At 61.6% G+C, this 26,196-nt stretch overlaps 3 protein-coding genes across 4 annotated transcripts; 1 reads left to right on the top strand and 2 right to left on the bottom strand.

Annotated features, from left to right (window-relative positions):
- Positions 1–249: 249 nt before the first annotated feature.
- Positions 250–2,394, bottom strand: SFRP5 (secreted frizzled related protein 5). The gene is made up of 3 exons (XM_065746067.1): positions 1,875–2,394; positions 1,219–1,296; positions 250–992 (listed from the first exon to the last, which is right to left on the bottom strand). Exons 1-3 carry the CDS (start codon positions 2,392–2,394, stop codon positions 652–654), a joined length of 939 nt encoding a protein of 312 aa, XP_065602139.1. The 3' UTR covers positions 250–651.
- Positions 2,395–4,141: 1,747 nt separating this feature from the next.
- On the top strand, positions 4,142–9,243 carry GOLGA7B (golgin A7 family member B). Of its 2 annotated transcripts, none has more exons than XM_065746068.1 (5): positions 4,142–4,208; positions 7,450–7,575; positions 7,862–8,014; positions 8,101–8,202; positions 8,302–9,243. In XM_065746068.1, exons 1-5 carry the CDS (start codon positions 4,152–4,154, stop codon positions 8,392–8,394), a joined length of 531 nt encoding a protein of 176 aa, XP_065602140.1. In that variant the 5' UTR covers positions 4,142–4,151; the 3' UTR covers positions 8,395–9,243. The 2 variants fall into 2 exon arrangements, with proteins under 2 accessions (XP_065602140.1, XP_065602141.1); XM_065746069.1 differs by lacking the exon at positions 4,142–4,208 and adding an exon at positions 6,876–6,908.
- Positions 9,244–9,484: 241 nt separating this feature from the next.
- Positions 9,485–19,325, bottom strand: CRTAC1 (cartilage acidic protein 1). Its single transcript, XM_065746065.1, has 15 exons — positions 19,272–19,325; positions 16,310–16,506; positions 14,846–15,042; positions 13,945–14,075; positions 13,248–13,404; positions 12,682–12,816; positions 12,321–12,466; positions 12,061–12,197; positions 11,405–11,487; positions 11,197–11,297; positions 10,946–11,114; positions 10,721–10,866; positions 10,577–10,619; positions 10,173–10,316; positions 9,485–9,991 (listed from the first exon to the last, which is right to left on the bottom strand). The coding sequence occupies exons 1-15, from the start codon at positions 19,323–19,325 to the stop codon at positions 9,882–9,884; spliced, it is 1,950 nt and encodes a 649-aa protein (XP_065602137.1). The 3' UTR covers positions 9,485–9,881.
- Between the last annotated feature and the right edge of the window lie 6,871 nt (positions 19,326–26,196).

Below are 26,196 nucleotides of genomic sequence, written 5' to 3'. Positions count from 1 at the left end.
TGCCAGGATGCCCTGTAATGCAGCAGACTCCAAAAAAAAATACTGGGTAAACAGAACTGAAGGGGACCCTGCTGCCTCTGAAGAAGGCAAATCGGGACTGCCCTGCTCCCATGCTGCAGAGCAGGAACTCCTGGTGCCCAGAGCTGAGGGGTACACTTGTTGCCATCCTCACTCCATGCATTCTCCAGCCTTCATCTTTCTTCTTTCTTTCCCTGCCCCTACGTGGCTACTTCCCAGATCCTTCAGGTATCAAGTTTGGATCCTTGAGCTGCCCTGTGCCTTCCTTCTATGCATCCCCCAGGATGCCCCAAGGTTTTGGAGCCCAAGAACCACAGGATATGGATACAGGCTTATCTCAGACAAAATAATTTACTGTAGTGTGGTTAGGCCAGGGTGTGGGGTGCTGGAGAGCTGGGGCCATGCAGCTCAAGGCTTTTGGAGCTGGGGCAGTAGCACAGAGGGTGGGTGTATGGGATCAGGGCAGGGGTAGGGAGTTAGGGTCTGGGGTGCAGCTGAGGGGTCCTATGTGCAGGAGGGGAGCTCAGGAGACTGCAGGGGTCCTGAGTGCAGATCAGGGCTTCCTTGAACACAGCTTGATTACAGAACTGGGGATGCAGAGCAGGGCGAGTGCAGGAGTCCCAGGACAGAGCCCTAGTGCTGCCCGGCCCCATAGAGCAGGGGATGGTACAGGGGACAGGGGTAGGAAAACATGAACTTGACGGCGAACTTCATCTCCTTGTTGTGCTTCTGCCAGGGGTAGATGGCGAGGAGCAGCAGGCGGCCGCCCACCTTGCGCCCCAGCACCAGGAAGCTGCCACTTAAGTTGTCGAGCTGGGGACAGGGACAGGAGCCTGTGTTCCTCATGTGCAGCACCATTTTCTTGGTGTCCTTGCGCTTGAGGGGACCCAGCTTCAGCACCTTCTTCTTCTGGGCAGCCACCAGACGCCTCTCCCCGTTCTCCTCTATCACCTCCTTGATGCGCATCTTCACCACTGTGAAGTTAGTATGGACCCAGTGACCCTCCCCCCCCCCCGAAGTTCTGCCTATTCCCCCAAGATGTCCTCTCTCGTGGTGCACCCCATCCCCTGCACATAGGATCCAAGGGGGTGTGTCCCATGGGGCTGTCCCCTCCTAAACAAGCCCTTTAACCAACCTCCTCAGGCTGCTCTGGGGGCAGCTGGGGATGCTGGGAGATTGGGGGATCAGGGGACTACTCACCGAAATCACTGGAGCACATCTGCTGCATCATGCCATCTGCCTTGTGTTCCATCTCACACTGGGTGCAGATCTTGGGCACTGCAGGGCCAGAGAAGCCACTGTCACCAGACACTGATGGCTGTCACCTGCACCAGCTCAGCGGGGACACAGAAGGGGAGCAGCCCTTCTGTCCCTGGGGAGCTGTGCCAGGTGATGCAGGGACATTTGGCAGCGCATGTTTTGGAGTCTCAGCACCCAGTTCCCAAGAGAGATAGGAAATAGGGCACCCTGCTTACTGGTGATGCTTTGGGGTAAGGGTGGCAGCAGGGTGAAGGGCAACACAACGTGATAGGATCCAAGGCTGCCTTCGGGTGACACCCCTTCCCCTGCCTGACGGGGCCTGCAGGAGTGAGGGGATGGTGCGGGTGCAGTGCTCAGGGCTGGATGCTCTTGGCTGTGATGGTACATGGCGAGAGGAAGGGGACAGCCCTGTGACAATCCCACAGTCCCACATTCGCCCCCAGCACCCATCCCACTCCCAAGCCGCTCACCCTGCTCTGTGCATGCAGCTAAGTGCCTCGGGCTGTAGGAGAAGGCATGGGGGCTCCTATACTTGCCCCGGACTGCATGGGGATGTGTGCGTATCCCCATCCCATCGCGGTGCTCATCCCACTTACCTGGTGGCGGCGTGACCTGGCTGTTCCCAAACTGCACAGCAATGCAGAGGTCGTGGTCAGAGGGGAACTTGCCGCAGTGCAGCATTTCGGGCCAGGGGAAGCCATAGGACTCCATGACAGGTGCGCAGGCGTCGCGTACCACCTCACAGAGCGAGCGGCACGGGTAGATGGGGCGGTCGAGGCAGACGGGAGCGAAAAGAGAGCAGAGGAAGAGCTGCGTGTCGGTGTGGCACTGCTTGGCGAGCAGCGGCACCCAGCTGCTGGCCTGCTGCTTGGCCTCAGCCATGGACTCGTGCTCCAGCAGGTTGGGCAGCCGCATGCGCTTGTAGCCCACGTCGTGGCACAGCTGCATGTCCGCTGGGATGTCGACGCACTGCGGCTCCCGCCCATAGAAGCGCCCGCGGGGCATGCTGTCCGGCTGCCAGCCGTAGTAGTCGTAGTGCTGCCCTTCACCTGGTGCCAATGCCAGTGCCAGCAGTGCCAGTGTCACCGTGCCCGCGGGGCTGCTCGCCCGCAGCATCGCCGTGCCTGCCGAGAGGGATGCACGGCCGCTGCCTGCTCCTCCAGCACCTCCCACGCTGCCCTTTCAAAGGAGCCCGCAGGCATCACCGGCAGCCAATCTGCTCTGGCTGCTGCCCCCCCGGCATGGCCCCCCGGCCCCACGCCAGGCCGCCCGCTGTGCTCCCGCCTTCCCTCCCTCCCTCGCACAGCAGGGTGGGTGCACAGGGATGCTCTGCATCCCTCTGGTGCCATACACTCAGGAGGGGACAGTGCACCTCGCTACCCACCAACACCCCCATCCTGCGTGGGGGCCAGGAGACACCTCTTCCTACCCCTGTGCCCCCTGGAGTAGGGGTGTGGGGATAGTCCCAGGGCTGCGTGGTGCACTTGTGTGCCCAGAGCTACCTGCAACCCCTGCTCTGTTCTTTGTCTCAGAGCTGGATTTTTTTGTCACCCCGCATCGTCCTGGGGCACCCCAACTAGTTGCTCATCATTGAGACAGAATGAGAGAGCTGGAAGAGGACATTCATCCTTTTCCTGGTGCCTGGGGCATGGGAAGAGGCAGAGCTTGCTTGATACCTCCCCGGTCCACATTCCCTCTTCCCCTTGGAGACAAGCCAGGGGTGCCAGGATGAGGACCCCATTAGAATGCCATTTGTCTCAGGGGTTATCTGGAGCACCCCCTCCCATTGCTGCAATCGATGTTCCGACCTGGCCAGCACTCCCACGCTGCCCCCAGCTCCTGCCTTCCGGATAAGATGCCTCAGTTAATGGGCGATAGAGCAAACAGCCCGGTGTGGGCTGCGATAGCAGCTGCCCTTTGCCCCAGGAAGGGGGCAGAGACCACTCCCCCCCTTCCCTCCCCTCTCCTTTCCCCCCAAAGACCCATTGGGAGCGGTCTGCTATGGGGCTGTGCAAAACCTCTTATGCCAAGCTCATGCCTGCAGCCTGTTTGTCCTGCCTGTGTCCTGGATTCTCAGTGCCCTGAGTGTGTGGTGCCCAGGGATGCACAGTGCCAAAGGATGCTCAGAGCCCAGGGATACTTGGTGCCGAGGGATGCTCAGTGCCCAGGGATGCTCATTGATTTTCTAGGATCTGATCTCACCTCTCCTGGGCCAAGCCCTGGAGATGGCACTGCTAATGTGTAACTGCCGGGGAGCATGATAAGATAGGGCCACCCATTATCAGGACTGCCCAGTAGCAGGAGGGAGGCACTGGGCTGTCAGAGGAGAAGTGAGATTGCCTGGAGAAAAATGCTGATAGAAAATAGCTAACCCATGATGGATGAGCTGGGGCAGGGCAGCTCAGCTAATTGCGACGGGCTTATGCTTGGAAGGGGCCAAGGACTGGGAGCTCTAGGGGTAGGGGTGGCGGTGGTAGAGGGAACCTGGGGGATGCTCATAAGGTGCCCATGTGTGATGCTGACCATGCCTCACCCTGAGCCCTGGCTGTTAGGGTCAGGGGAGTGAGAGACTTCCTACTGGCTTCTGGGATCCTATATCTCATGATATCTTCCCTAGACCTACAAAGTCACTTCCTGGCAGCAGGGTAGGGGGCAGCGGCACATGCATCCTTCCCCTGCCAGGTGTCCTGGGCCTGTGTCTCTGCCCCAGGGGGTCCCTGCTGCAATCCTCTTGCACTTGTTCTCATGTCCCCACCCAGCACCTCCGCAGCAGGCTGGAGGACAGACACTTGTGCCTGTCACTCTGCAGCCCAGCCACCAGCCCTGCCACTGCCTGTGTCACCCTTCACAGCACTGAGACCAGGACTGTGACCATGGGGGCTGCCCCTTCTGCAGTGGGGATCTCGGGGATGGCCAGCCCTGGGGACACGGTAAGGGGACATGCCCTGTGGGGGACTGCTCCACTTTCCCATAGAAGCGCTGGCAAGGGCTGTGCAAGGGGCTGCAAGGCACAAGGACTAACACTGGTGCGTGGCTATGGGAAGGGAAATCCTGCTGCTGTGGGAAGTGGGGCATGGGCACAGTGCTGCGGTGCCCAGACTCTCAGACTCTGTGCTGGGCACTTCCAGTAGTGCCCATATGCTCCTTGCACCCATCTTGCCCCACAGTGAGGTACGGGAAGAAGGAGAGGGTGGGAGGGGGGCACGGTGGGGCCAAGCCACTGGGATTGCAGACCTCCAGGGCGGGCAGAAGGTGGCAGTGACCATGCACTTGCCCTGCGCCCACACACACTCCCACTTGTCTCGCAGCCCCAGGAATGCAATTGGCAGTGCTCCGGGCACAGCTGTGGGGCCGCAGCTGCCCTGGCTTCATCCCAGCCCCTCGGCAGCTCTGCCCCAGCTCATAAATCCTGTGAGCACACAGAGCCACTGTGTCCCACCCGCCTGCCCCCAGTCCCATGAGGTGCAGGGATGGGGCATGGCTCATATCGGGTCTCCTCTGTGTGAGGATGGCATCACGCATGGGGACATGGGACCTCTTGGCAGTGCTGCTTCCCACTGTGCAGAAGGCAGCGTGCCCACCTCAGGCTGTGGGAAATTTGGGGCAAGGTCCCACAGCTCATGATGCCCATGGGGTAGAGGCAGTGCTGGGGTGCCTGGAGCTGGTGTGGGAAATGTCCTCCCATGCTGTGACACACACACACCTGCTGTCTCCCAGGAAAGGTTATCAGCTCTTTCTGTCCACATCCCAAATGTCACTGTTGTACTCGATAGAGCAGTGAGCTCACTTCCCCCCCCACCATTAATTAAATCCCCTCAGTGCTGTGTTAAGCAGCTGCCAGGGCTGGCACCGCCATGCTCACTTTGAAGTAGAGCCACTGAGTGTCCCTGTGAGGAGGAGGCACATGTCCCCTTCTGCTGCGTAAGGCCTGAACCCGTGCTGGGGCAGGGTTGCCGAGGGGGTGGGGTGACAAACATGGGCTGTGCAGGGCTGACCCTGGAGCAAGTGTTTCTTGCACCCATTGGAGCAGGAGCATCATCAGGGTGGTAGTACTGGGGCACGGCCGTGGAGCGGTTCACTTAGGTGTAGGGGATAATAGGAATAAAGGCAGCTCCTGCCACAGTCATGTGAGCAGTGCCTCTGCTGCCAGGGAACCTAAAAATATCCCCCAGGCTCAGCAGATGGAGAAGGCCCATTTGGTTACAGCTGGGGAGCCCATGATAGGGCATCTGGCAGGGGGTCTGGCAGAATCTGGAGGGGCTGGGGGCAGAGCAGTGGGGCCAGGGGCTGCGTGGGGGTGGGGAGCACTGTGGGGTCCTGGGCACCAGGCAAAGTGTATTCTGGAGCAGCATGGATGGGACATGTGCTGATCAGATAAGGATGTCCCACCAGAGGACACTACGTGTCCTTTTGTGCTGCAGGTCTGTGCCTTGTGGGGCAGCTGGAGCCCACAAGAAAGGCCCAACACTGAGCCCCGAGGGGATACACAGTGTTGCAGCCCCAGGGGACGGCCACTAGCCATGGCTCCTTCCCACCCAGCCAGCTCTCACCGGGGGAAAAACAGGTGGGCACAGCCCAGGGGATGCACATGGGGGTGTCAGGGACAGCTGTGCCCCCCCCCCCCCAGCTGCTCTGGGCCCCTCTCCATTGCGTGGGAGAGTGAACCTCATCTCTCCACAGGCGAGACATTGCCATGGCAACTGGCACGGCCACTGCCAGGCGGGAGGTGAGCAGTGACGTTGTGTGACATGCAGTGTGGGAAAGGGACCTGGGTGTGGGGGCATCCTGGGACACACCTAGGTATGCACATATGCCAGCAGAGGTGTGTACAGTCCCAGGTGTGGATATATGCAACCCCAGATGTAGACCTGTGCATCCCCAGACGTGTGTATGCGCATTGCTGAGGCTCTGCACCCACTGCTTTTTGCTTTCCTTGCCGGTGTCCCTGCAGGAGCAGAGGAAGGGCTCTCTGCCCTTCCACCCTGCACAGACCCTGTGCCACCAGACGTCACCCACTCCCCTGCTGTGCCCTCCTCCTCTAAGGGGAACGTCTGTTTTCTCCCCGTTTGCCATTTCTCTGCCTCTAATTGAGCTGTCAATGGGAAGAGATAACAGGGAATCTGTTAGCGCTCCTCTCTGATGTCTGCCTGCTCTGTGCTCGCGGCACCCGCTCTGCAGCTGCAAATTCTTCACGAGCAGTACTCAGCCACATACCCGGGCAGGGCGGGCTGCCAGCCCCACGGCCATCCCTCCTAGGTACCCCCCCTGTCCTCCCCATGGCACTCAGCCCCCCAATACTTCTCGTGCCCTCCACCCCGCGGCACCCCCGGGGCAGCCGCTTCCCAGCCACCCCCACAGCCGCCCCCGATCTGTCCTGCTCCCACCGGGCTCGGTGCGGGCAGCAGCGGGCGCCCATCCCCGGGGCCGGGCGGCTGCGCACACGTTGCGGCCGGGCCCGCCTCCGCCGCACGGCTCAGCAGCACCGCGGACAGCGCCGGTGCCGCCCGCTCGGTTCGGCCCGGCTCGGTTCGGCTCGGCCCGACCCGCCGCCGGCTCCGGTCCCCCCGGCGCGTCCCGACCCAGCGCAGCACGGCCCGGCCCGCGGCGCACGGAGCGCCATGGCCACGGAGGTGGGTGCGCGGGTGGTCGGGGCTGTGCGGGGTGGGGCTGGAGCCCTGCGGGGTCTGCACTCACGGAAGGGTCCTCGCGCATCCAGTGTGCCCGCGGTGGGGCTGGAAGGGTGCGGGGACGGGGCTGGGGTCGGGGTGGAGCGTTCTTGATGGAGAGGTCCTTTTGGGACTGCAGTGTGATGGGTCTGGTCATTCTGTTGTCCCCTCCATCCTCTTCATCCCTACTCTGTTTGAAGATCTATGGGCTGGAGTGGGTCCTGGTGCCTTGCAGGGTGCCAGGGCTATGCTATCCCAGCCCTTCCGGCTGCACAGCTGCGGCAGTCCTACAGCAGCAATTCCTTGTTCCCCTCCTCCTGACAGCATCCTGCTGAGGACCGAGGACCATCCCTGTGCCACCGCCAGGCCATGTCCCACTGTGGACACATGGCCATGCTGGGGTCTGTGGAAACGGCACCGTATTCCATAGCCCCACAGTGGGATGCATGCCTCCCCCCATCCCCTGTGCTGTATCCCCCCAGCTCACCCTGCTGCTGCCCCCCAGGTGCACAGCCTGCAGGAGCTGCGGCGCAGCGCGTCCCTGGCCACCAAGGTCTTTGTGCAGCGGGACTACAGTGATGGGACCACATGCCAGTTCCAGACTAAGTTCCCCCCAGAGCTGGAGAGCAGGGTAGGGTGCCTGGAGGTGTGCATGGGGGTGCCTACGGGGTTTAGGCAGCGGGAGAGGGCATGGGGTGCTGCGTGGCCCTGAGCCAGTCCCGGATTGCTGCCCTGTGCATAGTATGTGCCATTTCTCCTGGGGTCTGGGGGGCTCTGGAGGCACAGAGGTCTCGGTGTGGGTGGGCAATGGGGGCGGAGCAGCTAAGCAGAAAGAAGAGGATTGGGTGTTCCCCAGGGCATCCCAGGGATGGGGATTGCTGCTGGCCAGGCATCTCTTATGGCAGCTTCTGCCCCAGATTGAGCGTCAGCTGTTCGAGGAGACCGTGAAAACTCTCAATGGCTTCTATGCTGAAGCGGAGAAGATTGGGGGCAGCTCATACCTGGAGGGGTGCCTGGCCTGTGCCACTGCCTATTTCATCTTCCTCTGCATGGAGACACACTACGAGAAGGTGCCAATGCCCTGGGGAGGGCACAGGAAGCGGGGGGGCTGGGGAGGGCACCAGGAGGGTGCTCAGTGCTCCCGTTGCGCTCACAGGTCCTGAAGAAAATCTCCAAGTACATCCAGGAGCAGAATGAGAAGATTTACGCACCACGAGGACTGCTGCTCACCGACCCCCTGGAGCGTGGCATGAGAGTTGTATCCTCTGGGACAAGGGGGGTGAGGAGTGAGGAGGCACTGGCAGAGGGCAGGGGGGCTGTGGCTGGTGCATCTCGTCTGCTCCTTAACAGTGCCTAGATCGAAATCTCCATCTATGAGGACCGATGCAGCAGCGGCAGCTCCAGCAGTGGCAGCTCCAGCAGCAGCAGTGGCGGTGGGGGGGGGCGGTGACTGGCAGGGGGGGGTCCCTGCAGGGACGCGTACTGCCGGGACAGCCGCCTCTCTGAGATCCGCAGGCTGCACTACCAGAGCACCCGCTTCTGAGCCCAGGGTGGGTGGGAGAGGTCCTGGGGGCCACGTGTTCTCTGTGCCACGTGCCCCCCTGCGGTGGCTCCGCCCCTGCCCCAAACCACTGCAGCAGGCAGGGACCACTGCTGGGGCATCCCAGGTGCTTCCCACTGAACCAAACCAGTGCCAAAGGGCAGCTCCCCCTCGCCCCAAGTGAAGGAGCTCTCCCTGCAGTGCTCCAGCTGTGCTGAAGACAAGGGGACATGGCCCCATGCCCCTGTGCCACTTCATCTGCATGATGGTGCTGTGCATTTGCCCCATGTGCTCCCCCAAAGGTTGTGGCTGCATCCTGCTCCCTGCCTTCCCCTGTGCCATCCCCAGCCAGCTCCCTGTGCCAGGGCACGGGGTACAGCTTCTCCTGCACACACATCCCGCATGCATCCTCTCCCTCCCTGCAGCATGCAGTGCTCCTGTGATGCTGGAGTGCTGCAAGGAGGTGTGTCTCATGCTTGCACCCTGCCCATGACCCCAGAGGTGCCAGACCTGCGGAGTTGCCCTGCCACAGCACCCCTGGCTGCAGTACCCACACTTGCAGCCTGTGGTGGGGACCCCTTGGAGAAAAGAGACTAGAGGAGGGTCCCTGTGACATCCAGCACCTGGAAGGGAGCATCCAGGCCATGGAGCAAGGACCCAGCCCCATGGGAAGGTGGAGAGTGACCCCAGCTCTGGTGCTCCCTGCGGGGCACCCTGCATGGAGACTGACAGAGACCTTCAATAAACCTCATGCTTTGGGCCCTGCTAGCTGCCCTGCCTCCTCCTGTGTTGGGGCTGTGCTGGGACAGGGCACCCCAGTGCAATGGGTGCCACAGAACCGGTCTCAGATGGAGGGTGAGCATGAGGCAATAAGGGGGATGGCACAGTGAGTGCACGCTTTGCCTGGGGAGAAGGGAAGAGCAGGGTGGGGAATCCAGGACAGGATAGTGGCTCCCACCCTGCTGGAAGCCTGAGCTCAGCCAAACCAGCAAATAGACAGAGTATATTTTATTGGGGGGATTCTCCAGGAGATGGGCTGGAAGACTGAGCAGGGTCCAACTCCAAACAGCAGGGTCAAGAAGTTAAAAAACAAACCAGGGGGACTTTCCCCTGCTGGGCTGGGGGCAGCCTCCTCTGCTGGGGATGCCCCCCCAGGGCAGAGGGGCCTTGCAAAGCACACGTGGCGCAGGCCAAACCAGCAGGCACATGGCACGGGATCGAGGCGACGGAGCCAGCGAAGTGGGGGGAGCACTGGGGCTTCAGTCCTGGGCTGCAGTGTGGGGACGGTGCTGCGGTCCCTTGCCCCTCCAGGGCAGTTCCACATGGGGAGAGAGAAAAAGAGACAGGCAGAGGCTGGCCGCTCCTTCACCAAGGCTGCTCAGGTGTTACAGGCAGGGTTAAAGTGCATAGAGGCAAAGGCAGAATCCGAAGCCCAGAGAGAGAACACCTTGGGTGGCCCAGGGACAGCTCCCAGTGGAGGGGTATCCTCCAAAAAAGGCCACTTGAGCTGAATGGAGAAAGAGGAAAGGAGCAGAAAGAGAACTGTGTGATCAGCAGCAAGTGGAAAGCACAGGACCAGCAGGCTAGGGGGTTGTGGGGCTGGGGCACAGGCAGTTGCTGCAGGGTGCAGGGGATGGATGTCCCTGAGTGGGAACATCACCATCCCAAGGTGCTGCTCCATCACTCACCCACACATGCTGTGCCATCCTCATTGGGCTCGAAGCCGCGGGCGCAGCGCTTGTTGCTGCGGCAGCGGTACCCGCCGTAGGTGTTGATGCAGATGGGCTTGTCCCGGGGGCAGACAAATGGGAACTCAGCACACTCATTGGTGTCTGTGGGCAGAGGGGATGGGAGGGTGATGTGGCCAGGCTGGGAATTGCCAGTAGTGCACCCTGACTCCTGCTGGGCGTAAGCGTGGATGTGGCCATGCACAAGCGGTGCACTGCCACAGCTAAGCACTGTCATGTCCCCCACTTCTGCGGTGTCACTTGCGTCAGCCATGCATCCACTGCCCCCTCCAGAGCCCAGGCTCCCAGAGCACATGCCCAACAGCCATACTCTGGGTTTCAGCCATGCCTGTGTCTGCACTCACCTACGCAGCGTCCGTTCTCGTGCTGGGAGAATCCCTGCCCGCACTGCGTTTGGGGAGAAGCAGACACTGGGATGGGGCAGCCCCAAGGCAGCAGAGCTCAGCCCCGCATTCCTGTCCCCTAACCACCCCACCGTGGACCCTCACCTCCAGCAGGGTGGGCACTGGCGGCTCCTCTGTGTCCCGGGGATAGGGGACTTCCAGGACAGAGTTGGTCTCACTGCTGGCCACCGCTCGCACCAGGACACGGCCATCGGGCCATGTCACCTCCAGGCTACTGGCCTCGTCACGCCCTGTGGGCAGGCAGCCCATCACTGGGTGTGGGGAGAGCCAGAGGGGCCAGCAGCCTCTTGCCCCCACCCCAGGGCTCACCTAGTCCAAAGTGTGCCACGGGCTCCATCTCACACAGGTACCCTGAGCCGCCGTCGATGATGCGCAGGTGGGCACCGCTGCGCCGTGTGAACAGGACCACTTTGGCCCCACGTGCAAAGGCCCCAAAGCGGGTGCGTGGCACGACCCGCAGCCAGTTGTTGCCTGCACCCTGCAGGAGAGGGGAGGGAAGGGAAGCTAAGCCAGAGGGACACAGGGACCGGGACACCACAAGGAGCCCTGCCTTTGCTCACCTGGGTGCTCTTGAAGATGGAGAGTGGCTGTGCCATGGACTCGCCATGGGACAGGATCAGATCCAGCATCCCATCACCATCAAAATCTGTCACTGCACCTCCTGCACACACAGCATCAGCTCATGGGCCCGGCCCTCATGGTGGTGGCAGCACCCTGGCAATGCTGTGTCACCCCCAGCATGGGCCAGCCCTGCCCTGCAGCACCCACCAGTGCCCCGTCCCTCGGGCTCCAGTGCATCCCCTGGGTTCAGCTCTTCCACGATGGGGTCTGAGTGCTCCCTCCGGATGAGCCTATCGAGCACAGGCAGGATGTCAGTGTCAGCCCTTGTGTCCCCATGTCCCCCAGCAGCTCTCCACCCTGGAGCAGCCTGGCAGAGAGGTGACACCCAGAGGGAACAGGGCCATGCAGGGTGGTTGGCAACTGGCCGTACACATCTCACCCCTGCTCCATATGGAGGAGTGATGGGGATATCACAAGGGCGTGCATCTGAGCTGCAGTGCAGCAGAGCCATCTCCAAACCCAGATGCAACCCCTGGAGGCTCCCAGCTCCCCCCAAACCACTGCCTTCCACCCGCCCGCAGTGCCGACACAGCGAGGGGGTGCCGCAGAGCCGTGGTGAGGAATTGATCCCCACAATTAGTGGCAGCCAGGAACAAGCTTCCACACAGCTGTGATCAGCAGCGTGGGGACCCTAGGGGCTGCTGCAGGCACAGCCGCAGGGCGGGTAATGACATAAGGAAGGGCTCAGGCATGGCTCCTTGATGAGCAGAGTCAGAGCGTTGGCCATGCACGTGGCACCGATGGAGAGGAGCATGGCGAGGGCTGCTTGGCTCCTGCTGCAGGGCACAGCCCCCCAGCCCTACCGGAACAGGCGGTTGGCGGAGGAGCCGCGATAGGCAATGTTGTTGAAGAAGACCTCCAGCTCCTGGTCGTTGTCGAAGTCAGCAGTGATGACAGTGCGGACGGGGGACGGCATGGAGAACTTGGGTGTGGCGATGTCCTGCATGAGGGATGGGTATGGGACGGCGATGTGAGGACACCTCATCCTCAGTGGATCTCAAAGCCAAACTGGGGCTTAGCACCAAAGCTGGTGGTTGGGGATGTCCCAGCCCCCAGCCCTCACCCGAAATCGGACTCTCCCAGGGACCCCTGCCTGCAGATAGAGGCGGTGCGGCCCATTCCAGTTGCCATAGACGATGTCCACGCGGCCATCACGGTTGAAGTCAGCCAATGCCACCCCACGTCCATGCTGGTAGGGGTCATCCAGCCCTGCAAGCAGCAAGGGGACAGGGAGATGGGACCCTCCATCCTGGGACACTTCCTCCCCAGGACACCTCCTGGGAGGTAGACCTGTGGTCCCCCCCATGCCACATCCTTGCACCAGTGATGCTCCTCCTGTGGCCAATGGGGACATCTGTCCCCAAGGTCTCCCCCCTGCACTGTGCTCAGCCCATTTGTTGTCATCCCCCCCACAGTCTACTTACCCACCATGGCTGCCACGTCCCGGTACGTCCCATCCCCACGGTTGTGGAAGAGAAAGTTGGGGCTGTTCTCATTCCCACAGAAGATGTCTGAAGCACTGTCACTCAGGATGGGGCCTACAGCCACACCACGGCCCCCTGGGGACAGCAGCCAAGAGTAAGGTTATCCCCTGCTCTGAGGGCTGCATGTACTTGTACCAGTTCCAGCGCTCCCAAGACCCCCTTCTCTCCCGCCCTCTTCCTTCACTCCCTCTCATCAGGAGTTAATTGGGGCTGGCAGCCGCTTGTGTCACATCCAACCTAATCACTGCCATCGCCATGGTGACAGCACTCCTAATTAGCAAGAATTTACCACCGCAGAGACGGGGCACGTGGCAGTCCCCCATGGTGGCTGGCATGCACCCGGCATCCCCAGGCCCTAAAGATGCATCAGGGGGACAGCAGGGTCCTGCCAGGTGGGTGCCACGGACAGTGGGGTGGCCGCTAGGTGGGGCAGTCAGGCAGGCAATGCACGCCACGTGCGGTGTGGGTCATGGCACAGGTCACTGACGCTCGTGTCCCCTCCGTACCTGTGTATTTGCTGACGCCAGCCTGGGTGGCCACATCCACCAGCACCACGATGCCACGGGCAGGGTCACTAGCAGCCGTGTCCATCTCCAGCAGGGCATGCGGGCCCACCTTGCCGCTGGCATAGTTGGCGATGTAGATGGAGTACCTGCCCGAGCCCTGTGGCCAGTGACACCGCCTCAGCTCCCTGCGCCTCCATCTCAGCCCGTGGGGTTGGGTTTGGCTTCCATCCTCCCTTCTGTTGGATTCTCTAGTGCCCATAGCCAAGAGCACCCAGCACTGGGGATGGCTGCACTGTCCCACTGGGATGTGTCCTATCACCTCCACCGTCCCCAAGCTTAGTGCTGGTGTTTGGTTCATACCACGCTCCCAGCTGTGACAGATGCCCCCCATGTCCCCACCACCCCCCTTGTCCCGTGCAGCAGCTGGGCCCTGATTTAGCGATAATCATTGGGAAACAAACTGCTGGGGGAGGAGGAAGAAGAAAGAGCAGGTGACAGGGACATAAATCACCTCGACAGGCGCGTTTATCAGCCAGCAGCAACCGTGTGGACGGATGCCCGGAGCCTTGATGGCCGGGGGGGCTGCGAGCCCTGACAGCCACCAACCAGCTGCCAGGGGCACTCCCGGCCCCAGTTGGGTGGGATGGGGCCGGTGTTCAGGCGAGGAGCTGTCCCGCACCCTGCCCTGCCTGCTCACCGTGCGGTCCACGCAGGCAACGGAGCGCCCGGCAAAGCGGCTGGCCACATCGCGGTTCACATCATCACTCAGCAGGTCCTCCCAGCGGCCGTTGCGGAGCTTGAAGAGCTTATCCGTGTAGGTGGCCATTCCTATGGGATGCGGTCAGGGGTTCCCGCAGCCATCCTCCCCCTGAGCCCAACCCAGTGGGATGTGACCCTTTCTCTGTCCCCCCAACAGCTGTCACTGCCAGAGTTCCCATGACCAGTAGGTGCCACTGGGAGACGCAGAGAAGAATCAACTCATTAAGCTAAAACGTGTCCCAGTGGGGTGCAGCCCCACAGATCATCCCCATGGAGGCAAACATCAAAGCAGTGCCAGGTACAGGCAGCGAGCTGCGTTGCTGTCACAGTGGCAGTGCCTGATTTAGGGATGGGCACGCAAACAGCCACTGCCAGCCTTAGTAATTAGAGTGAAAGCATATCTGCAGCAGAGGGATGGTGCAGAGTTGGGATGGAGCAAGGACATGGGGAGCTTTGGACATCTCTTGGAACACAGGTGTCCCCTCCCCAGGGTTGGCACGTCCAGGAGCTGTGACAGCACCAGTAAGGCAGAATGATACTGAGTTGGTACAGAGACACATTGCTGCCACCATCACAGGGGTCAGCACACACAGGTATGCACAAGTCACGGTGGCACAGCAGCCTCAGTGGTGATGGGACACTGCCATCCCCTGTGGGGTGCCACGGGGAAGGCGGATGGTAATGCTGACTCAGCATCTGGCCGGGCTCAGCATCCCTCCCGCGCTGCCATCAATCAATGGAGCCACTCAACTGGGAAATTAACTCCAGCCCGCACACATCCCTCACGCGCCGAAGGTCGTGGGCAGCCTTGCCAGGCCCCCCCCGTGCCTGGAGCTCACCGGAGAAGGCGTTGTTGGTGTTGAGGAAGTAGATCTCCTCACGGCCATCCCCATCGATGTCACACGCTGTCACGCCGATGGCGTTGCCTGGCCGGTCCCGCAGAGCGTAGTAAGGGGAGCTGCGCTCGTCCTCTGCCACATTGACCAGCCGGCCCCGTGCCTTGTCGTACTTGAGCACCAGATTGGGGCCATTGTACCTGTAGGCATGAATGGACGGATCCTGGAGCTGGGGACAACATGACAGCCCCTGTCCCATCCCCTTGTGCACAGGGGGACATGTGCTGCAGCAGGCAGGAGCTGGGTGCTAGCAGCTTGATGGGCACAGCAAAGATGTGCACAGCAAAGACATGCACAGTGTGTAGTGGCCAAGGACCTCCTGCCTTCCTGCACACTCAGCTGTGCGGCTGGCTGCCATGGGAAGGCCTCAGCCTGGCATCGCACATCAGCCTAGCCTGAGCACCCCAGGCAGTATCAGGGCAGGATGGGGCAGGTTCCCTGCTTGCAGCCCTCTCCCAGGGCAGGGAAGGTAGCATGCATAGCAAATCTTTTCTGCACGCTGTGCCCCACAGGCCCTCTGCCTGCTCCTGCCCCGTGCAGCAGTAAACAAGTTACACAACGGGCGCTGTGCTGCTTACAAAACCACTCCTGGCTGCTTGGCTCAGCCCCGCTGAGTGCGGTGACCTGGGCCCAGCTGGATGTCTCTGGCTGCCCAGGTTTGGTGCACTTTGGGGCGGACACCCCCTGTCCATGCCCCGTACATCAAGCATGGTGCCAGCCCATGCTGGGCTTACAGGTGGGGTGGCATATCCCCTTCCAAGTGAGGGCACACATGCAAGCCTCCCTCATGGATGAGTATGCTATGCCACTGGCTCGCAGCCCTGCAAGGAGCCCTGCCACTGTCTCCACTGTTCCCTGCCAGGGCAGGACCTGTCAGCAGCAGCTGCTCTGCATCCAGCCCTGCTCGGGCGGTGGGGCAGCACAGCACACAGCTCCTGCATCACTGGCTCCTGCCAGCCCTTCCGAACCATCACACCCATACAGGACTATAAAAATCTCCAGCCAATTAAGTGAATCTCCGGAGAGCACTGAGTCCTGTCAGTGGAGCTGAGCTGGCTTGGTCTTGAGCTGCCTCTGTGCTGGGGGGTGGGACCCGGCTGCTGGGCAGCTGCCACCATCCCACAGTGAGGGGTTGCATCCCCAGAGCAGTGTCCCCATGCAGATGACATGCTGGCAGTGCCACCACACATCTCCTTCTAGGTGGAGGGATGGAAACATCAGTGATGTGCCCTGGCAGAGCAGTGAGACAACTGCCTGCAGCTGGGAGCTCAGCTGAGCACCACGTGTGCTTTCTGGAGAAAACAGGGAGTTTGGAAAGGCTGCCAGCCCTGGGACACTGGGCTGTGAGGAGCTCCCAGCACTGCAGGGCCATCATGTCTTGCTGTCCCCGAGGTCATCTGTACTCACCCCGCCACCACGATCTCAAAGTTGCCATCAGCATCCAGGTCGGTGACAGCCACGCCGTAGTTGAGCTGTGTGGGGTTGCTGTCATAGTCAGGTGGGAGCAGTCGGTGGGTGACGGCGGTGAACATGGGCTCACTGCGCTGGGAGCCCTCACTGAGCCAGGCCAGGGACAGCAGGCACAGCGCCAGCATCCTGGGCACCTGGGACAGACCTGCAGCCCCTCAGCTCTGCTGGCTGCACCACCAAGACCCCATTCCTTGGAGCCCGAGCATCACCCCTGCACAAGAGCAGCTCTTCCTCCACTACTCACCACCCACCCCACTCAGCGCCCCACAGCCCTTCAATTCTCCAGCCCCTAGACCTCAGGCACTGCCATGCTGTTCCAGTGTGTCTTAGTTTCCCCATCCTGCTGTTGCCACATCTGTTGGGGATTCCATGGGGTGAGCACCTTCCCAGCTGGACGGGGGGAGGGGGTGTCTGCACAGGGCTGCAGCCATGGGAAGGTGATGGGAGACTGGGAGGAGAGGCTCAATTAACCTGGACTGCGGAGGACTGTGGCTGCCAGCACTGCTGGCAAGGCTGCGGAGCTTTGGAGCTGGCTCTGACCTGGCTTTAGCGCGGGTGACAAGTGGGGTGGCACTCAGGACAGCTGCACTCACTGTGGGCTGGGCAGTCCCCTCCAGAGGAATAAAGCCCAGCAGCAGCAAGCTGCTTGGCACCAGCTGTGAACAAGACTCTGTGTGCCAGTACTCCAGCTGCAAGCAAGAGCAGCCATCCCTGCTCCCACAGTCTGAACGAATGGCTGGGATGCCCAGCAAGGGACGCTGCTCTGTGTGACCATGGCAGGGCTGTTCCCAGAAGACCAGCAGCTGGGAAAGGTGACCAGTCTCACTGCCAGGCTGCCCTCACGCCATGAGCCCTGAGTGCCAACTTGGAGAGAAGGAGTTGCCCAATTCTTGGCAGACAGTCACCATCAGCCTGCTGCTGCCTCCCTGGGGAGGGAAGGAGGTCCCAATAATCTTAGCACCCCAAGGTATATTTGGGAAGCATGGGGACAAAGCACAGAGCAGCTGCCCATGCGCAGAGACATAGGCACATGGTTGCCCTCTGATTTCCCAGCCAGAACAGTGCAGCATTCCCTTGTCTGGTGTCCCCCCAGGGGTCTGTCCCCATGCCATCAGAGCTCTGCATCCCCTCCAGCTTCTGCTCCCTGCAGCTTGGCCCACTCCCCAGGCACACCCCCACTCCATCCAGCTGCAGCCGGAATCCCTCCAAGCTGGATGAAGCTTTTCCAGGAGGAAATAATGTTTCTGATTGGAATCAAAAGGCTCATCCCCACTGATCCGGTTCTGGGTGCCATGGTGGGGGCTGCCCGGCCCAGAGCCAGGCTGTTTTGGGAAAAGGGAGGGAGGGCCAGGCTCAGTGCGCTGGATGCAAGAGGCCCTGTGGCTTCCAGCAAGGCACGAGGATGTTTGAAGCCATAGGGTTCTTCTTGCATGGTTGTTGCAGAGCTCAGCCCTCTCCTGTCCCAGCAGAGCCATGTCCCAGCTTATGTCTAGGCATCCAGCAGCAAGGTCATTCTAGGTGCTGCAGTCACACTGGGACTTCTGCTTAGCATGGAGCCAAGGTGGCAAGAAGGGACAGAGGTAGCAAGGCAGATGTGCCATGGGTGTTCACACAGGGCACAGCTGGGTAGTGCAGGAAAATGGTGCTGGCCCAACAGTTGCTCCTTGCCACTGCCATCCCCATGCAGGGCTGCTGCCAGCACTGCCCTGTGGGGAGTATGGGATGGGGTGAGTGCAATGCCAGCGTGCATGGAAAGGTCACTCCCCACAGATCTGCTACTGCAGGTAGGGAGATGCTCCCAGGGCTCCTCATGTACATAGCTGTGGTCCCCAGCACACATGGTGGGGACAGTGGGAGCTGGCCTGTTCCATGGCTGCCCCATCCCCGTGATATCGCTGCCGCCATGCTGCGTTTCCCAGATGTCACGCGTCACCACTGCGGCAACATCCCATCCTGGGCCACATCCCATCCCAGACCAGCACCGCCATCACATCGTGTGACATCACGCAGCAGGGGTCCCACCGCACCCCAAAGCCACCTCAGAGTAGTGACAACACAGTAACGTCACAGCACCACATGACAGCATGCTACATGTGCCCCTGTAACACCATATCCCCCTTCCTGCCATTCCCAGGCCACCACACCCATACCTGCCAGGGCAGAGGACAGGTGGGAGCCATCCTGCACTCAGCCTCCTCCATCCCAGGGTGGCTGTGGTGTCCCAGGATGCCAGAGCCCCAAGCAGCCCTGACCCTGCAGTGCCTCTGCTCCGGCCGAGCCACAAGCCCTAGTCCCACTGCTGTGAGCTCAGCGCTGCTCCACTCACATCCCTCTTGCAGACCCTGGTCCTTGTGTGCATCCCAGTACGGATGCTCCCTACGGGCTTCACACCCACAGCTCCTATGCAGAGGTGGTCCCTGTTCCCTCCCATGCAGGAGGGCTCGGCACCGGACCCGGCACGCTGGGGCTCAGCCAGCAGCAGCTCATGCAGTATGGAGATGAGCAGTCACCTTATCTCAGAGCTCAGCCCGAAGGGACATCGGGTCCTTGGGGGCGGGGGGGGCTCGGCCGTGGCACCGCGCAGCCAACCCCTTCCCACACAGGTGGAGGAGCAGAGGGACCCCTCCAGCCCCACAACGACCAAGTGAGGACGCTCCCAAAAAGAAGAGCTGCCCGTTCTCTCCCATTGCCCATCACCGCCCCAATTTCCCCGCAGGCGCTCCCCTACTGCAAGCCCCCCTCCTCCAAACCCCCCCACTCCCTGGCAGCAGCATCCCCATCCCATCCCCAACTCCTCCGCCCCCCTCCCTTCCCCACTTTCCCAACTTCCCGCACCCACCCCCGACTCCCCGGCAAAGTTGGCGGCGGGGCGGAGGCGCGGGGCCCGCTCCCTACTCACGGGCGCGGGGGGCTGCCCGGTGCCCCCGCGGCGGCGGTGGCGGGGGGAGCGCATCCCGCAGCGCCCGCCTCACCGCCCGCCTCCCGGTTCCGCGCCGCCCGACTCCCGACGGCTCCGGCCGCCCGTGCGGGGTTTATGTAGCGCTGGGCGGCCGCGGCAGCGCCAATGAGCGGGGCGAGGGGTGCCGCTGCCAATGGAGAGCGGGGAGGTGGGGCTGTGGCGGAGCTGATTTACTGCCCGAAATTGCAGTGGAAGCGCGGCCGGGCAGCGCTGGGCGATACGGAGCCAAAATACAATGGGGGGGACCCGCTGAGGCATGTGGCAGGAGAGTGGCTCGTCACCTTCACGGGGCGGTGGGTCGCTCTGTCCAGTCGTGTCCCACGCTGTCCTGCACTGCCAGGCTGCCCCCAAAAGCTTTGGGACTGTACGGTCCCGGCAGCGCTAACCGGGAGCTGGAGCTGGGTGTTGGGGATTGGAATCCTGGCTGCGGCCCTGCAGTCACCCAGGGATGCTTTCCCCCACGCTGATTTCCCCCCGCAGTGATTTCCACAGCAGGATTTTCTCCCCACCGACTGCAGCGATGCACAGAGCTGCCCCATCCCAGCTGCTTTGCCCAGCAGAGCAATGCAGCTGCGGGCATGGAGATGACAGCCCCCAAAGATGTGCCCAAGGGCTCAGCATCATCCCTGTGCCACCCCCTGCATGGGCCTGGGTGCAGGGCACCTGATTCACTGCTGGGGACCGGGGGACTGGTTGCACAAGGCATTGCCATGCCAAAACCTTGCAGCTGGTGGATGCTGAGCCGGGCTTGCATGTAGCCCACCCACCTTCCCATAGTGTCCCCTGCTGCAGGGCTGGGCACACTGCTCCCCGTGAAGCCGTGGTGGTAGGGGGATGGTGCTGGAAGGGCACCAGCTAGGTCACCCTGGCAGAGCACGTCTACAGGAGCCCAGCACAGAGCCTGGGGCTGCAGCCACCTCATTGCACCGGGCAGCAGCAGGAGCCCGTGCTGCGATGGGCTGTGCCGAGTGGCTGATCTCCTGCCCTGCTGAAACCTTTATTTCTCATTCGAACGTGTCTGGCTTCAGCTCCTGCCTGTTTCCCGCAGTTCTCCTCTCCCTGCTGGATTAGAGAGCTCTCAGTCCCAGTGATTGTTTCCCACAGTGCTGCTGCCTCGTGACCATCAAGTACCCACGAACACTCCATTCCCAATGACTCCTCTTGCAGTGTGGCTGAGCAATGGGCACTGTGGATTCCTTCTCCCCATGCTGGGCCGACCAAGCCTCACTCCCACCGGTGCTGGGTGTGAATGGGGAACGGGGCAGCACCCAGGCTCTGCTGGGAGTGGTAGAGGGTGGGCACGGCCCTGGTGGGGTGTGCACCTGGAGATGATGGGGGTGCTTGGAAGCTGGCTGCGAGTTGCACAGCCCTGCGCTGGGGACCGGTGGTGGCAGCGACGGGGACAATGGACAGGAAATTAGAGAGAGGCGGCAGTGAGACATAGTGCTGGGGGAAGGGAGACGGAGCGCTCCACGGAGGGCTGCAGGCAGCACGGGCACGCAGTGTGAGCATTGCACCAGTGCCTTCATCTCCAACGCAGTGCTGTCCTGGCTCTGCACGGGGTGCTTGCCTCCTGGGATCTCCTGGAACCAGCAGTCCCGGCACCCTGCATCCCTCTGCCTGTGGCTTGTGCCCATTGGGATGGGAACTAGCCCAGGAGCAGCTGGATCACGGACCCCCAGCGTGTCCCTTCTAGCACATTACAGCTGCTGCTGCACAGACTGGGTGCAGGTGAGCAGAGCAATGCTGACTCCCAGCACTGTCCTCCGACACACTTTACAGGCACTGCTAATTCTCTTTCTAGAGCACCATGAAGGCTAAGACATCTGCACACAGCCCAGTGGGTGCACGGTGGATGCAAAGATACATCCACACGCACGTGTGAAGCATAACATGCATGCAGCAGCCCTGTTGCACACTCTGCACACACACCCACCATATGTGAGCACCCAACACGCTGCCCAAACATGCACACAGCTTGTGCACACCCATCTGTGCTCACGCACAGCTTGCACACTGCACACTCAGTCATGCACGGAGCGTGCATGCATAGTGCTCTGCATGCTTCTCCTCACCTCACTCACCTGCTCTGCCTGGTCACAGCCAGCATGGCCTGGGAAGCAGCTGGGAATGCACCTTTCTCCTTTTTGTCACTAGAAGAAGGCACATGATGTGTAAGACCCCTTGGCCACCAAGCTGACCCTGGCTCCTGGCACCACTTCCTTCTCTGGAGGGGCTGTGCTGGGACCTCCTTGCTCTGAGGGTCTGATTTCCATCCTAAATGTATTCGTGGTTAAATTCATCCCCAGTCATTCCTGTGCTAATGTTGTCTTTTAGCTGAAATAGCTCTTCTCCTCCCTGGCGTTTACCCTGCAGATGTATTTATAGTGAGCGCTCCGTTCCCTCACAGCCTGCGCTGCGCTGTGCATGAGCCGCTTCCATCCCACTGCGTCCCCTGGGCTCTGCTCCTCTCGTGCCACCTCTACTCCTGTCCCCAGCATGGCCAAGTCCTGAGGACCCAGGTGGGTCCACAGGTGAGTGATCAGTACCTTCTTCCTGCCACCGGCCTGCTAGACCTGGTGCTGTTACCACAGAGGCCATGTACCCTGTTTTCCAGTCCCTTTTCTCATAGGACTGGTGCATGCCCATGGCAGTAGCAGGGCATGAAGGCAGTGCCCAGCACCTGACCCCTGGCTCTGCACAGCCTGGTCCCCACATGGCCCCCAGCTACTCCTGTCGCTGCACACAGTGCCCCCAGGTCCCTGCTTGGACTCTTCCTGTCGCCGGGACATCATTAGAAATGTTAATTATTAATTATCACTAAAAGCCCTTTTTGCTGCATTGCTATTCTCTGACGATCTCCCTGCCCCGTGCTGCCTGTAACCAGATCCACCCGCTGTTGTCTCCTGCCTCGTGCCTGTCCCTGATGTCCCTTGCTACCTGTGGGGCAGAGCAGTGGCTGCAGTAAGCCCCCTGTCCCCTAAGAGACACTGCTCTATGGGTGAGCAGGGCTTGTCCCTCCCAGGGTCTCCTGTAGGATCAGGATCCCCGTGGACAAGATGTAGGGTCACACCGTGTCATGTCCCTCTGAACCTGCTGGGTGCAGTGATGGAGCCGGGGCACATCAACTCCTCTCGGACAGGCAATGGGGGCCCTGGAGAGGGGCACAGGGATCTCCAAGGATCTCTCTCCACATCCCAAAGGATCTCTGGAGCCAGGCTGCCCAGACAGTGAGCTCACCAGTCCCGGGGCTGTCAACCCCCTGCCCCACACTGCTGGATGTCCTGCAGCATCAGGCACGGTCCTGCTGCACACACTGGAAAGCAAGACAGCATCAAGACGGAGACAACAGCGATTGCTCAGGGAGATGCTTGGGGGCAGGCTCCCAGGGGAGAACAGGGAGGAGCACCCAGGCTGTATTGATTCCTGCAGCACAGTGCTGCTTTCCCTGCCTGCTCGTTTTCCGTGTGCAGGAAAATAGAAGCAGCAGGAGAGCCCCACTGCCCGCAGCCAGCTCCACTCCCAGGGGCCGGGCCCCATCGTTTCCCTGCCCACAGCCGCCGGCAGCACCGGCGCCTGCCCGCACCGCGGGCTGCTTCCTCGCATTATACAGCGCTGTCACGAGCCACCGAGTCCCCAGGTGTTTGGTGCAGCAGCACAAAGCAAACCCAACCTACCCCAGCCCTGAGCTCTCTGCAGTGCTCTCCCCATGGCTGAGCTCCCAGGCTGGGCATGGGGAATGCTGGGTGCGATGCCCTCCTTGCCCTGCGTCTTCATGGCAGCTTCTGGGGCTTTTCTCCAACAAAGCCCTCTTGTAAGCTCTTTCTCTGCAGAGATAAAACAGAGATGCTCATAGGGGTTGGATTCTCCAGGAACACAGAGGGGATCATGGGATGCACTGCTGGGCCTCGACGCATCGTAGGGTGTTTGTCTCCAGAGAAAGAGCAGAGCCCTGTGCTGCCTCTCCTCCCCAGGGCTCAGCCCAGACAGAGCCGGACACACAGCTTGTCTCTGATCAGAGCCAGATTTGGGGCCGCCCGCCACTCTTTTCTCTCTGCACTGCTCCTTTCAGCCCATGGCTCCCTGCGGCCCCCGCTGACGCAGCTGCAGATGGAGAGACAAGGAGAGGCAGGCAGCATCCCGGCCTGTCATGCCATCCCCAGGGAGGTGCAGGCACAGCAGCTTTAGATCGACGCTCTCTGGAAACAAGAGTGGCCCTGCTATCAGTGCAGACCATGTGCTGGACAGGGGGGCTGAGGATGCCCAGTGCAGGGTGGGGGTCTGTGACCACAGTGCAGCTCCCACCAGCGCTCTCTGCGCCTACATATTTCCCAGGAGCCCTGAAACCACAACAACCCAGGAGAAGGAGGCCATGGCCATACTGGGATAGCTGGGCTCTGGCAGTTTTGCAGACCCATTGCTCTTATCTGTCTCCTTCCCCAGGGAACATGTCGGTGGTGCAGGGGGTCCCTGTCCCTGCACGTGGCACTCTAGAGGTTACACCACAGAGTCTCCTGCAGGAGATGCAGATTCAGCTGCTAGGAGGGGAGGTGTGAGGATGCCTCCAGTGGGCGAAACAGCGGGGTCCTTCTGCAGCCCACAGCTCCCAGTGCTCGGATTGCACCGCTGCTGCCATGGAAACTGCCTGTGGAGCATCATCCTGTCGCACCTTCTAGGGCAACAGGGCCACTGCTGTCCCCAACCTCGCCCTGGCTGCAGACATGTACACATGGGCTGGTAGGGTGTGGGAGGCTGGGTGCTCCCTCCAGCCCCCTGCCCTGCTGCTGATCCACCATCAGGGACCATGGGTATCGAGCCCAGACAAGCATCCCCGCAGAGCCATGCAATCCCAGACCCCAAAGTCAATAATGGGAGATGGGCCCATTTGAGGCTTTGGGATTTGGCACAGCGGCCAGGACTGGGTGCTGTGGGGTGCTGTGATTCATGGGGACACCCCAGGGCGAGCTGGTGATGGAGAAGCTGGGGAAGTGCTGGCAGGGGGTGCCCAGTGCCATTCCCAGACAAACACAGCTCCCATGCGGCCAGGGGCTCCACACTGCTTGGCCTCCCACAAACATAAATCATTTTCTAATTTATAACATGAATAATTGATTTTGCCTCCGTAGCTGGCGATAAATCTCCTGTGCGCACATGCATAAGAAAATAATAATAATGAAAGCGATCAGGATCTGCTGCCATCGATTACACGCAGGAGGGGCCACACTCCCCTCTGGGCCACAGTGGGGCGGGGGCAGCTCATTGGAGGGTGCTGGGTGGCTCTGCACAGTGAAAGCCATCCTTCCCCGTGTGGTGCCACGTGGATGATAGGGCAGACTATATACACCCATGATTTGCCCCACAGGACTGTGCCAGTGTGGTACAGCCACCTTTCCTGGGCTCTAGTCCAAATAAAAGGGAAACAAAGGAAGAATGCATCATCACTTGGGTCCAGCTCCCGGCATGGCAGAACCAGGGTTTGGTGCCGGCACGTACGATGGGCAGCCAGGAATGTTTGCATCTCCTGGGCTGCGCCAACCGCTCCTTGCTGTATCTGTGGAGGAACTCATCTCTCCCACAGGCCCCAGCTCGGGAGTGCTCAGCAACAGCAGCGCTTCATTAGGAGCCAGAAGACGTGCGGGTCCCAGGTGTGCTCCCCTCTGCCTGCGCTGCCGATGAGAGCGTGCAAGCACCCGGGCCACATTCATTATCGGCCTGCACAGGCAGCCAGCTCCTCGCCAAACCCCAGGAAGGATGTGGAGCAAAGCTGCCCAGCGCAGACACCTTCCCGCGTCCGTTTGTCTGGGCATCGAGCGTGCTGACCACCCCGCAGCCCTCTGTCTGCAGGATGTGGCCCAGGGGGTGACGGAGCCCAGGCGATCCCCCAGCGCCGAGCAGCGCTGCTCCTGCTTCGTACGTGACATTCAGAGGTAATGGGAAATCAATGGCAACCTCCGCGGGGTCAGCGCGGCAGGAAGCGGGAGCCCCGCGCCCATCATCGGCCCCACTGCCTCTCGGGCACGGCGCCTTTGTCACCACGTTTCCGGCACGGGCCGCGGCACCGCGTCCTCAGAGCGTGGGCTTTCTCCGCGTGCTGGAGGCGCCGGAGCCCCGCGTGGGGTGCCGCGCTCACCCCCCCTCAACCTTCCCCGCGCCTACGGCTCCCTCCGCCCGGCAGCCCCGACGGCCGCTCGGGGCGGCGCCGCGGCCGCGTTGCGGGGCGGTGCGGTGTCGCCGCACTACAGGTCCCGGCGCTCCCCGCGGCGGGACGGGGCGGGCTCGGCGCGGCGGAAGCGGCGGTGGCAGCGCGGAGCGGCGGGGGACCCGGCGCGGTGATCGGTAACGGCCCTCCCGCGACCCCCGCACGTCGCCCCGACCCCGGCAGGCGGGACCGAGCCGGGCTGCGGGAACCGGGGCGGGCGGCGGCTCTTGGCCGTGCGGCCGGGAAGGGGCAGAGCGGTGTGTGCTGCGCGCCTTGCCCCGCCCCCGCTGTGAGTTTCCCCTCCCGGGGCACGGCGCCGGGTACCCGCGCGCGGCGCGGCTCCGCACGTCCTTTTCCCCGCTTCTCGGCCCAGTTCCCCCCAGCCGCATTCGCTTCGTTTTCCCGGTCTGAGTCTCACCGCGTTCCCTGCCCGTGTTTCTCGGATGCTTTGAGTGATTTCCCTGCTCGGCTCGCTGTCGTCCGCAAATATAATTACAATTCACCGCTCCAATGAAAGTTTGTGAGCTGCTGTAAAACGATACCCCGATGTTCGCGTGAATGGTATCTTGCCCGCCTTGTCCTAAAGCTCTGCCCGGTAATTCCTCCAAAATAACCCTGCTGGAAAGCCCACATCCCCCTGCGCCTGCTGTTCGGGCACCAGGCACT

Source organism: Cyrtonyx montezumae, unplaced genomic scaffold (assembly GCF_038088225.1).
Source record: "Cyrtonyx montezumae isolate F1298 unplaced genomic scaffold, pur_monq_1.0 scaffold_4, whole genome shotgun sequence".
In the NCBI taxonomy this organism is placed as follows: Eukaryota; Metazoa; Chordata; class Aves; order Galliformes; family Odontophoridae; genus Cyrtonyx; species Cyrtonyx montezumae.
This window is presented reverse-complemented; position numbering and strand designations above follow the sequence as displayed.

Coding starts and splice junctions, on each gene's coding strand:
- CRTAC1 (XM_065746065.1), bottom strand. CDS start 19,325: ATGCGCTCCCCCCGCCACCGCCGCCGCGGGGGCACCGGGCAGCCCCCC. Junction 14,076..14,845: donor CACCAACAACGCCTTCTCCG/GTGAGCTCCAGG, acceptor CGCATCCCATAG/GAATGGCCACCTACACGGAT. Junction 12,467..12,681: donor GGACGTGGCAGCCATGGTGG/GTAAGTAGACTG, acceptor TGCTGCTTGCAG/GGCTGGATGACCCCTACCAG.
- SFRP5 (XM_065746067.1), bottom strand. CDS start 2,394: ATGCTGCGGGCGAGCAGCCCCGCGGGCACGGTGACACTGGCACTGCTG. Junction 1,297..1,874: donor CCAGGTCACGCCGCCACCAG/GTAAGTGGGATG, acceptor CTGGCCCTGCAG/TGCCCAAGATCTGCACCCAG. Junction 993..1,218: donor GATGTGCTCCAGTGATTTCG/GTGAGTAGTCCC, acceptor CTAACTTCACAG/TGGTGAAGATGCGCATCAAG.
- GOLGA7B (XM_065746068.1), top strand. CDS start 4,152: ATGGGGGCTGCCCCTTCTGCAGTGGGGATCTCGGGGATGGCCAGCCCT. Junction 7,576..7,861: donor CCCCAGAGCTGGAGAGCAGG/GTAGGGTGCCTG, acceptor CTTCTGCCCCAG/ATTGAGCGTCAGCTGTTCGA. Junction 8,203..8,301: donor TGGAGCGTGGCATGAGAGTT/GTATCCTCTGGG, acceptor AACAGTGCCTAG/ATCGAAATCTCCATCTATGA.